The sequence below is a fragment of the Barbus barbus genome (genome assembly GCF_936440315.1).
Source record: "Barbus barbus genome assembly, chromosome: 44".
NCBI lineage: Eukaryota > Metazoa > Chordata > Actinopteri > Cypriniformes > Cyprinidae > Barbus > Barbus barbus.
Window position 1 is genome coordinate 18,068,653 of NC_136722.1, and position 13,290 is coordinate 18,081,942.

At 35.2% G+C, this 13,290-nt stretch overlaps 1 protein-coding gene across 4 annotated transcripts in view; it reads right to left on the bottom strand.

The window, feature by feature from the left end:
• Nucleotides 1-573: 573 nt before the first annotated feature.
• Nucleotides 574-13,290, bottom strand: part of LOC306862960 (traf2 and NCK-interacting protein kinase-like) — a 61,224-nt gene continuing 48,507 nt past the window's right edge. For all 4 annotated transcript variants that reach the window (XM_079406078.1, XM_079406077.1, XM_079406076.1 and 1 more), the window contains 9 exons: nt 12,165-12,267; nt 11,779-11,961; nt 11,512-11,655; nt 11,254-11,388; nt 10,087-10,187; nt 9,670-9,819; nt 7,164-7,323; nt 5,109-5,248; nt 574-3,806 (listed from right to left, as the gene is read on the bottom strand). In XM_079406078.1, coding sequence (XP_079262204.1) covers nt 3,723-3,806; nt 5,109-5,248; nt 7,164-7,323; nt 9,670-9,819; nt 10,087-10,187; nt 11,254-11,388; nt 11,512-11,655; nt 11,779-11,961; nt 12,165-12,267 — 1,200 coding nt within the window. In that variant the 3' untranslated portion in view covers nt 574-3,722. The remainder of the gene's footprint in view (nt 3,807-5,108; nt 5,249-7,163; nt 7,324-9,669; nt 9,820-10,086; nt 10,188-11,253; nt 11,389-11,511; nt 11,656-11,778; nt 11,962-12,164; nt 12,268-13,290) is intronic.

Below are 13,290 nucleotides of genomic sequence, written 5' to 3' on the forward strand. Positions count from 1 at the left end.
CTACAGCCTGCATATTTCGAGAACAAGACATGATATGCCAAGTTTCAGCTTCAAATGTCTATAACAGAAGGCTTGTAATCTTGAAACCTCACCATTTTGTCATTTTAGTGTCAAAGTCGTCGTGACGTATTGTCAAGTATGGTGACCCATACTCGAAATTGGTGCTCTGCGTTTAACCCATCCAAGTGCGCACACACAGCAGTGAGTAGTGAACAAATGCACACACACACACACACACACACACACACACACAGCCATGCTGCGGCACCCGGGGAGCAATTGGGGGTTCGGTGCCTTGCTCAAGGGCACCTCAGTCGTGGTATTGAGGGAGAGAGCGCTGTACATTCACTCCCCCCACCTACAATTCCTGCCGGCCGGGGACTCGAACCCGCAACCTTTCGATTACGAGTCTAACTCTCTAACCATTAGGCCACGACTTCCCCTAAATGCCTGTATCACTTCTTTAACTGGTGGATTTACAGGCTTAAAAGAAAAAAGGTATGTTTAAATCTCACACACCCAATCACACACACTGGAACAACCATAAAAATAACAGCCAATATCCAGAATGCTCGGTTGTGCTATAAATCTCAATTTTTAATACACACACAAAAAAGAGAAATACAGAAATAAAACAACAACTCACTCAGCCTGAATATAAAGGATGTACTTACAGTATTAATGTCCATATTAAGAAAGAAAATGAGGTCAAGCACACATCAAAAGACTTTCCACCACTGAAGGTGGTGCATGAGAGACGAAGAAATCAACCAACCTCACAGCCATGTTGATAAAATGAATGGGAAGACCCCATAAGTATTTCAAACCTGCACACACACATCCACTCAGTTCACAGTTTGATGGACAAAAAACATGACGTCTCAAAAGATCCTAGTTGTGTCAAGTGAATTTCACACTCTATTGCCCTTACAGAACTGTAATGGAAATCTATAAAAGTATATAAAGGACTGTCATTTCATGATTCCACCTATTTGAACAAAATGCCACATCATTTGGAAGGACTTCAAGTCTATTAATGAGCGATTCTGCAGTTAGAGGCATTTTTGTGTATGTGTAATCCTAAAAATGCAATGTGATCATATACATTTTGAAATAATGTCAGTTGTGTGCTTGGTCCAAAAATTTTTTTTTTTAAATACATAAAATTCTTGGCATGGAGGTGATGACAGTAGCATTGGATAAAAGCTATAAAAATAAAAATGTTCACATAAATTACAAAAAAACTGACCATGTCTTTTGGGGGGGGGGGGGGGGGGGGGGGGGGGTAGAGAGATCAAAAATTGAAAGATTTTCCCTTAAAATCATCTGTGGGTACCAAAAAGTAGCCCTAATTGAAGAATCCCCCTAATATGAAGTGTAGGCTTGATTTGGCTGTTACACAAGACATTGCACAAAGATTTTTATTTATTTTTTATTAAAAAAAGTGTCCATTTCTGAATATTTCTGTCTGGCGCTCTACACTCAAATCACCTCAGAATCTACATGGAATGACAACATAACCTTATTTTACATTTGTTAATTACATCATCTTCATCGCCAATTGATAATACCTATTATAATTGAATAACGCTGAAAATTCACTGATCTACTGGTTGCACTTCAAAAAGACACAATTCCCCCCCAGAGAATAAATATTTGCCTCTTCAAACTACGACCTGGAATATTGCCTTATATTGTATCACAAAGGTTTGATTTACGGCATCAATAGCCATTACCCACATAGAAAACTGAACCGATCCAACAGGTGAACAGAAACGAGGTAGCCTAAAAGGAAGCTCTACTCACAAAACACTACCCTTCGTTCACTGATTCATGTGATTCACACAGAGAAGGAGGTGGATCTTACAGAACCACAAACAGCATCGCACATTTCTGTCACATCCTCACAGTTCCTATGCATTTCGATTCGGAGGCAGGACTCTTTTCCAAAATGGAAGTGGATATTTACAGAGGGTGGTAGTGAATGTCCCTCTAGAAAGAGTTGGAGATCCATCATGAGGAGAGGTGAGCAATCGACTCACCAGGCTCGATTCCCTTGGCCTTTATTGCACTTTGCTGAAAGTCATGAGAAAACCAACTTAAAAATACAAAACTGCAGCACATACTTATTCTAATGACACGTGTTACTCCTGACACGAAAACAATTGTGATTGCTGGTATGGTAATGGTAATTTTTGTATCATTGGTGGAAAGCATTACATCTCATCATTCATTCACATACACACACTCTTACAAAGAAACTGATACTCTAAACAGAATCTTAATGTACTTTTTTATGTTTCAATAGAAAGCTCTGTAGTATTTACCAGCCAGTTGAAGTATTCAGACTATTTCTTAGCACTGTGGTGATAAAGCGTTCAAGAAACATCTCTGCAGACCAGTTTCACCCTTAAATAAAAATGACTGTCTAATCCAATCCATATGGAACTTCATGTTCTCATAGGGCCAGTTAAACACCCAAATATGACTCGCCTTATCGTCTTTCGACATTTGTCAATGTCCAGGCTGCTATTTGTGACCAGAACTTTGAGCCGGTTCCTCACACAAAACATCATATGGCTTCAGAAACTAGATATATAGTTCACACTGACTACTTTTATGATGTTTTTGTCTGTAATTTCATTCCATTCATCATTTCATTTTGTCTGTAATTCCATACAAGAGAGAGCAGCTTGAACAGTCTGATAAACTTCTCTTTTTATGTGTAACTGAGGAACTCTTACAATTTTGGAACGGCATGAGGGTGAGAATATGAGTGAACTCTTTAAATCGCCCATAACATAAGTTGTAAAGACAATGGAAATGAATGGAAAAAGGTCTGATCTAGGGAGCACCATTTCCCTGAGCACAAGGAAAACTGTGCCAAACCACAGGCTCCAAATGTGAATACTATAGAGCTTTGGCATAAAACTAGGAATGCACAGTATGAATATTCAGAATCATTTATAGTTCCATTATCCGTCCATATCAGCAGGCATCAATTTCCATCCAAAAAAGTAGCATTTTCCTTTCCTTACAGAAATATGCATATAAATCAATATATTATGGACTTGAAAAATAAAAACGAGCAGCTTTTGCGAATTCATATTTAAGGCATTCTGTGGACAGCCCGAAGTGTGTCTGCTCCAACATAATGTGGCAAAGTATCATACAAGTCTTAAATATCAGACATTAGAGTGATATCCACATAACACAAACATCTGTGTGCATTCCAAGCTGAAACATAAAAAAGAAAAAGGGTTGATCACACAAACCAGCCTCAATGGATTCATCCCGCAAGGGAGGTTTACTGACGTTCAGCGCAACCGTGATAAATTATTGTCGAAAAGTGTCTTAACAGTACAAATATTCAATCTACTCTGTGGGTCTTATTCCCCATATTTCCAGTCTTCACCTCCAGAAGAATCTAGACAGAGATTTGTAAGGACAAAAACACCAGAACCCCACGCATGTTAATAAAAGAGCCATAAAAATAACGCAGACCGGTTGTTCTTCTCCTCCGGCACCCCTTGTTGTTGGCGGGGGCGTGTGGATTTTGGGTTTGTCTTTGACTCTTCTGAGAAGGTCCCAGCAAGGTTTGGTCTTTTTGCCGTCTGCCAGATTATCCAGCGCACCTGGATTTTCCTGTCTTTCCTTTTTTCACACTTTTCAATAAAGTAGAAAAGGTCCACAGATACAATGCAGGGAAGGGCGGGGATGAATTACCAATTCATCATGGAGTTTCTGTTCAAGGTCATGAAGAAAACTTGGCTGCTGCCTCCTGATCTGACTGAGGCAAAGAACACCTGCGACAAAGAAAAGAGTCCACATGGAGGAATGAACGTTATTATATTGCTTATTATTCACAGTCAAAGGACCAAACTCTTACGATCTACTGCCTTGGGTGTCTACATTCAATTTCCAATCAGACTTATTTTCAGGTATTTTATTTCAGTTAGTTGCCAAGGTAATATTTCTCTCTTTCATTTAGTTTAACTTGATGTACTATAACCAAAAAACATATTAAAGTGTGTGTGTGTGTGTGTGTGTGTGTGTGTGTGTGTGTGTATATATATATATATATATATATATATAAAAGAATAAAAATGACAAAAACACAACATGAAACATGTAAATTAAAATCAAACAGAAAATATAAAATAAACACTAATTTATATTATTGATAAAATAATAGTAATAGTATGCATATCAATGATACTAAAACACTGATCAATTTAAGTTATCCACTACATGGGTCAATGACATCCATGGTAAAAAAAACAACAACAAAAAAACACAAGTTTAAAACACAAACAAGTTCACAGTTGGTTTATAATTTTGAAAATTATAGTTTACCAAAAAAAAAGAAAAAAGTTAAAAGTTAAAATTGTATATGTCGTGGTATTATAAAGATCAAGTAAAATGTAATAACCTACTTCACTTAAATTTGATTATATTTGATCATAAAAGGTAATTATGTGATTACATACCTTGTTCATTATTTTCAAAAAAGTATTAAGTATTGAAGGTAAAAAAATAGTTAAAATGGTTTTTTTTTATAGAAATGTTATAGAAATATTATATTTTATATAATATAATAATTTTTATAGACACATTTTATTGCAAGTTTTATAGAAATACTATTTGCTTTATAAATACTATAAAAAATATATTTTCTACTAAATAATAGATTATGTGAAGAATTGTTTTACGAGTTATTTTTCTTCACTATCATATCAGCACAGGTATCTCAATCTAGCATTTAAAAAACAAAAAAGAATAAAATACATTATAAATAAATTCATAAACCCTAACAAACAAAATGAGCATCATGTAAGTCACCCATGAAGACTCACTTAATTTAAAGGTGTAGTGTTTAAAATAGAAATATTGTTAACTGTACAAAAAAAAAAAAAAAAAAATCAATCAAATAAGGGCTAAATTACATAAAACAAACCTGGTGTCTCATGTCATTGACCCATATAAAGACTCACATCATTTAAAAGTGAAGTGTTTTATTTTTTAAATATTGTTAATTGTAACTAAATGAGAGAGAGTAAAAAGTAATAGTAGGTTCATGGGCAAGTTGCATCATGGTGGTAACGTACTTTATCGTTTCTCTCCGAAAGGAACTTCAGTCGCTGTGCTCGCTTGTGCATGAAAACTCCGTCGAGGTGTCCCGTTTCCACGGAGCGGATCTCAATGGCTTTCTCTCCCCAGCCCATGATCTGGTTGGAGTGGATGTAGGCTGCAGAAGGGGAGGGGGAAGGTAGCGAATATACACAAAAGACAAAAGAAACATGTGACAGGAGAGCGCTGACACCAAATGCAGTATATCATCAGAACACCCCGTTCCTCAACGACTTCTGACGTCCAACAGCAACTCCAAACTAGCCCAGATCCAATGAAAACAAGCCTGCCAAAGCCACCCCACATCAGGAGGTCATTATTGCAGCAGTTTCTGAGCATCATAAATTAAATCATGATTGAAATACCAGTGGTTATGGATATTATTAATCTTTCATTTTCTAATTATCCTTTTGCCATCAAGAGTACAAGGAACTAGCGTCCCATTCCAGAGCTCTTTGGATACTAACATGAACTTTCTCTGAGGACTTCCTGTGGCTGATTTAGAGCCCTTCATAGAGATAATAATGATCTGGTTGTTTTGACTTCCATTGCTGCTGATATCTTGTGTAGAAAATGCATGAGTTATGAATTTTACTATGTTACGAGCGCAGAATCACTGAAGAGTTGAGCAGAATTTGGCTGACACATTAATTTGTTCAGAACTGAGGGGGGTGGTCTACATCTGAACCCTCAGTGTCAGCCAACAAACGACAAAAGACATCTAAATTACAAGATTAACATTCTGCACTGATGAGAGATGAAAACACATACAAACAAACATTAAAGCTGGAAATTAATTTTAGAGACACATGGCACAATATCTGATGCATGATTGTAGTCAAGCAAGAGCTGAAAGACACCAATATTTACATCTAAAAAGACAACAATAATTAAACTGAAACTTATGATGGTCTTTTGTCCTGGTTAAATGTAAAAGAAATTATTAAATATGTTGGATAGAAAATTTAAATTTTGGGTAAATCTAATGAAAACAGGTCACATTTCACCCCAAAATCAAGAGGAAAATATTGGAAATTATATTTTGCATGAAGAAAAATCAAGCATATTTTTCATTTGCAAATGGACATGAGAACGCAAAAAATCTTAAGGGTCCTAAAAATGGGCTCTAATCATTTTCTTCACCCAAAAAAATTAATCGAATAGGAAAAAAAAAAAAAAATTTTAAATCAAGAAAAAGGGTTAAATTCCACCCCAAAATCAAGAGCAAAAAAATTATATGAAGGAAATCAAGCATATTTTAGGCCCAATGTTTTTTGTGTTGCGAGTCTTATTTAAAATGACAATTAAGCACATTTTTATTTGCATATGAGAATAGTAAAATATCATTATGTCCTAAAACAGGCTCTAATAATTTTCTAAAAGTAGAGTCAATTTAAATATATTGACTAGAAAATATTTAGTTTTGTGTAAATCAATCAAAAGGAAGTAGTAAGAAATTATTTTTGCATGAAATGCAAATATTTTCTAATTAACACATATTTTCTATTTGCATATGCAAATGATAATAGCAGAAAATGCTCCTAAAATGGGCTTAATGTTTTTTATTCTGATTTTAAAGTGAAATATCACACAGACTTTTTTTTTAATGAGATTCACCCAAGGATGATATGAAACAAAATAGGATCCACAGTCAAATCTTGGTTTTTTTTTTTTTAGAAAGGAAATCAGATTAAAGGTTATTAACAACAAAGACTTATCCTGGGTTAACAGTGTAAACAAAACAGTACACAAGAGGATGTGCTACACATACAGACAAACATTTCACTCTGTGTCAGGGTTTAGTCAAGGTGGGCCGGGGTGGGGTGGGGTGGGGCGGCTCAATCCTCTAGTTAAGTGAGGGACAGGAAAGACAGAAGAGCAATGAGTGGACAAAGACATGCGTGTTTGTGTGAGAGGACCGATTCAGATTCTCAGGGGTTTCGGGGACGGTCGGGTGCTCTCGCACAGACCGCCATCAGGGCTCTAGAAGGAGAACAGGAGCGTTTTGTGTGAAATAAACAACCAAAACCTACCAACAGAGGTGGGCATCTCTCCCCATTGGAGCACCACGTCTTTAGTGATTCTGCCGTATGTGTTCACATAGACTCCCTCATCTTCATAGCACAGAAGCATCTCCATGCCGTCGGTCTTGGGAAGCACCACAATGGCGTGAGGGGTAACACTGCCCTGAATCTGGGAAGGGAGGGGTGGGCGCAGATGAGCCTTGGGGTGACAAAAACGAGCCGTAGTGCAAAACATTCCCCACTAGGTGACGCTCTCCCCCCTCCCCCGGGCTTCCCTGTCAGTCATGTCTCGTGCTGAGGGTGGCCAGAGCTTCTCCCTTCGAGAAACTGCTGCAACAATCGAGACTCCTGCCCTCCACTCGACCGCACCTAGCCCAAAAGCGCCCTGCTAACGGGCTACCACGGGCCATCGGAACGGTTTGGCTGCTTTGGTTCATGTACGTGTTTGGTTTGTCAAAGGTCGGAGATCGGGGACATGTTTTCTTCTTACAGTGGAGATACTTTTCTATCACACTTGATAATGTTAGAACAATAATGCCAGTTACGTGCAGTGTAATGAAATCTGTTTTAGTCAACTTCATAACCATTCATCTGCACACAGAACATTCATACGTGTTGCTCTAGGGTCCAAAATTAACATTTTGAATCATTTTTATAACTAATATATATTCATTAGAATTAATTTAATGTATTTATTCTTATTTATATTTTAAAACAATACTGTATAAAGAAAAACATCTAAATATTGTGACAATTTACAGGTCATTGTGGCAGAATCATACACAAAAGCACATCATGTTTGAGTTTTCCCATACTATAGTTAATCTATAAAATATAGTTTGGAATAATTAGGGTTTTTTTTCTCTTAAATTCAGTAAAAGAGTCATTCTCAGAAACGTCCACTTTTCTGTCCCTAGACTTTACAGAAATATTACAATTGAAATACACATTAGGGTTACAATTTCTTTTATATTTTAAAATGAAACAATATGTTATTTGAACAATTACACCATCCTGAGCCATCAATGTGGCATTTGTTTGTGCCACAGCCATGTACAGAGGGAGAGTGCTTTATTTTGAGGTCAAAAACAGGATTTTCTACCATTTAAAATACAAAAGTCGGTAACACTTTACAATAAGGTTCCATTTATTAACATTAGTTAATGTATTAACTAACATGAACAAACAATGAACAATGCATTTATTACACTATTTATTAAACTTTGTTAATGTTAGTTAATGAAAATACAGTTGTTCATTGTTTACTCATGTTAGTTCACACTACATTAACTAATGTTAACAAACACAATTTAATAATGCATCAGTAAATGCTGAAATTAACATTAACTAAGATTAATAAATGCTGTAGAAGTATTGTTCATTCTTAGTTCATGTTTACTAATGTTGTTAACTAATGTTAATAAATGGAACCATATTGTAAAGTGTTACCCAAAAGTCTATTCATAACTATCAAATATATGATGTAAATGACATACAAAAAACAATATGCCAAATGAATATTATAGAATATATAATGAAAATAATGGTCCCCTGGGGTTATGTCACTGGTGTTATCGTTTAAAAAAAAAAAAGAAAAAAAAGAAATTTCATAAAATGTTTAATATTGCTAAAGAAGCTAACACCAGTGACAAAAAATGATACATGTGGTCTTGAAATAATTGCACAAAAAAGCTAAAAAAAGCTGTCATTTATATGTATTCATAAAGTCAAAAGGTAATCTAATAATGTGGTCTAAGTTTAAATGTTAAATTTTGTTTATAATTTAAGACATTTTGCCATACCAAAAGTGGACGTTTCTGTAGAATGACCCAAAAACAGTAATATTGTGATTTCTGAAGTAATTGCTGCTAGAAATTCAGCTTTGCAACCAATAAAAGCAATAAAATACATATATGTAAATAGAAAACAAAATTTTATATTATTTATTATTAAATATAAATAATATTATATAAGAATATTACTAATAATATTTCACAATATTACTGTTTTCCAGTAATGTATATTTTAGACCTATATTTTACCTTATGTGTTTTTCTGGATAAATGCATGAAACGATACCTTTTACTTTATTAAGCTAATAAAAAGTTAAGATACATTTATTATAATAAACAAAAAAAATATTTGTTATATAAACTAAAAAAAGTTAAGACAATTGTTTAGAATATATATGTGTGTGTGTGTATATATATATGAGTGTATATATGTGTGTGTATATATATATATATATATATATATATATATATATATACACACACACATATATACACACCCAACTGGGAAGCTTTTTATTTTTCTCATCAAAGCCAGGTTTTACTTGCATTTGGTTTTAGTGTTAAATTTGGACCCTGTCTGTAATCAAAAGGCACATATGTGATACAGACATCAACTCTATAGTGCATCCCAGTGTCCCCAGAGAGGAGTCGTCCCATTTAAAGTCCCTTAGGATCAGGGTAAGGAGGGGAGAGCTGCCTCCACTCGGCCTGTCGTCACTTACGTGGGACGGAATGTAGATATCGTACGGATTCCCAGAGTCGACATCTATCACGTGAAAACCAACGCTGGAGCCATAGATAACCTTTAACCGCTGACCTTCCTCCACCGTCAGGTCCACGAGCAGAGGCTTGTGCTGAAGATCTGTGAAAGACTTTGGAGAGACAGAAGAAGAGACACTGAAAGCACAATATACAGTATTCCCAAAGAAATATGCTCTGTGCAGGTGTTCTCTGACACTCACAGCACTAGTCACAAGTACTAAAATAGCTACTTAATTTGCACATTTTGTGCTCTGCCCTGCCAAATGAGTTCTAAGGCCTGTTTTTCTTCTAAAGTAATGCAGTTTATTTAAAATTAACACATAAACACTCTCTTAAGGGGGTAAAGGGGGTCTCACTGGACCGAACATCTGTCTCACCTTGAAAGCCATGAATTTGTGGTAGGGTTTGGGAGCCCAGGCATAAATCTCCACTGAATTCTTCAATGCAATCACCAAGAACTTAATCCTCTCATATTTGACTGTTAAATAACAAATACACGTGAAAATATTATTAGTATTTACTTAACCACATTCTCTTTTTCTCTGTATTGCTCTCTAAATGAGGGGTGGGCGATAGGACCCAAATCATATATATCATAATATAGTTATTTTTTCTTTAAATAAGGTGTTATGAGATCCAAATTTTTGATACCATAGAAATTTTATCATTCTTGTCAACGGTGTCAATATCACAAAAACTAATACTAGCATAAAAAACAAAAAAAACTCAAGCTCACTGAAGACAAGTAAACAGTGATTAAATAAGAATAAGAAACTAAATACAAGCAATAGGACAAACAAATAAATAATAAATGCAACATACACTGTATAAAGTGATCAAATGTATATTGCATATTCTTGCATATACTGCATATTCTTTATTGTGTAAATCAAAACATATATTTATTTTTATTAAAGTTACAAAAGTGATTTAGTTAAGAGCAGTGAGAGATTTTCTCTCTTTTGTTGTTTGATTAAAATGAATGACAGAAGCGGGAATATGAGACTGCTGTCACTTTAAGAGCTGCCCGGATCTAATATACTGTTACACATCTGTTTTCTTTCTCAGCTGTTTGCCATCACTTTCAGACCTAGCCTACAGTGTTTACAAGGATACTTGCAAAGACAGGCATCTTGACACATAAAAGTGAGTATTTAATTGCTCAAGGTCTATAAATTGGCAAAAATAACTTCAATATTCCTGCACTCTATGAGCAGTCTAAATGTCCATCTCCAAAATCTCTACTGGTTGAAAAATGTCTACCGGACCGTAATCATGTCTACCGGTATATTGCCCACCCCTACTCTAAATAGACAGATATTTGTAATAAAAATAAGTACAAATAAAAAAAAAGAGATACATACACACACATTTTACAAGTATGGTTATATATGATATTTATTTGATATTTAACTGTTTACATTTTTTTTTACTTTATTAATAAGTAAATGAAAACCCATTAGTCACTATATATTTTAATATTTTTTTCTGTAGTTACTCAGGTATTAAAACAATTATTCGGCCAAATTAACCAAAGGACATACCGACTTTATAATGGACACATCCCTCTAGGTCACCAACGGTAATCCACCCTTGTTTTTTTTCTACCTCAGGGTCATTGTGAAGTATCCTGTTTCTAAGCCATGACAGATAGTAGACCCTCAGTTTATTCTTTTTGCCTTCAAAAAAAGAAGAGGACGTATGATCCACTCATTACAAACAGTTAATACACAGATCTAACAAAACCAACAACATAAAACAGATCTTTGTACAGACAATTAGAGAGCTGATGATGAACTCACCTGATATGGTGACCAGGACATTGAGACCCTCCAGAACTTCCATCTGCTGAAAGCGCCTGCGGTTGATCAGATTGTAGACTTTGCCCTGACCACTGCGATCTAATAACATGAGCCCATTTTCTGTTCCTACCAACAGGTTCACTCCTACAGCATACAAACGTAATGTAAAAACGATTTGTGGTTTATAATATGGATCTGAAGTGATATGAAGGCATTTATGCTACTGTAACATTCGTTACGTACAAAGTGAGAAAAGTTTGGACTCACCCCAAAGTGCCGCACACAGGATCTCAGAGTTGAAGCGCTTCTTGTACTTGCGGATTTCCGGTGTGTCGCTGTGTGGCCTGATATTGGTGGGATTGACATTAACAACAGATATTTTCCGAGCCTCATTTAGTCGAGCTTGTTCCTGTTCCTGCTCCTGACGTAGGAATTCATCTGCAAAATGAGCTGTGACATCAAATAAAAAGTCAAGATCATTCTTTGCAGTTTATCATCATATCAAGCTATGACATATCAGGCTAAACATTAGCTCCCTTTTCCACCAACAGAGTGCCAATGCCAGAGTCAGTGTCCATTCTGAGCTTTTCTACTGAGGAGAAAGGCACCAGCACTTTTTCAACAGAGAAGGAGATAAAAGGTAAATTAGTCACCTGAGGCAGGGTTGTCCTCATCGTCCTCTGTGGGGGAGGTCTGATACACTCGTGGGTCCACAAAAGGAGTGAAGGAGGCTTTGGACCCACTCCCCATCCCAAACTGTCAACGTGGAGAATCAGAAGTGAAAACAAGCATCCACGAAACATACAAATGGTGTCTTCTAATGACTAATTGTAGGAAGAAAATGCAAGCATTTCTAGTATGAACTAACTGCTATGTGCAGAGTTTTGTCTGCAGTTAGAACAGTCCATTTATTGTAACATGTTAGCAGGAAAAGCAAGCACCGCAAGTCTTTTTTTGCAATCAGTATTTTTTCTTGTTTTCAAGTATATATATATGCATGAAAATCTTTTCTTAATTTATTTCAAAATGTATACTACTGTTCAAAAGTTTGGGGTCTGTAAGATTTTTTTTTTTTGAAAGAACATTTAATTGATTAAAAGTTACTGTAAATACATTTACAATGTTACAAAAGCAGCTCATTTGTACTTTCTATTCAAAGAATCCTGAAAAAAAGCTAAACTTTTCCCACATAAATAAGAACCACAACATGTTCAACATTAATAATAATGAGAACTGTATCTTGAGCACCAAATCAGCATATTAAAATGATTTATGAATGATCATGTGACACTGAAGACTGGAGTAATGACGCTGAAAATTCAGCTTTGCATCACAGGAATAAATTACATTTTTAAATATTAACAGAAAATAGCTATTTAAAATGATTTCACATTATTACTGCTAATAAATATTACCGACCCCAAACCTTTAAATGGATATGTTACACATTTTTTAATCAATTAATCTCGTTAAAAGGATGTTTTTATTTATTTTTTTAAATAAGACAAATACTGATTATTAATTTATCTTCTTTTTTGCAGTAGGAGCACAAAATCAAGGCACATAAGAGAAGGGAAAATGGAGCAAAGGGGAGAAAGCATTTTATTGACTGGCTGCTGTCCCATGTTTAAATGTTTCAAAAAAAATGTAAGCTTAAAATGATAGTAAATGAAATAAGGAGAACAAATAAGAACCAAACAAGAAAGAAGTAAAACCAAGAAAAGCAATGCGAGTTATGAAGAGATCTGGGCTTCTATGCATCTATAGCCAGATAAACGT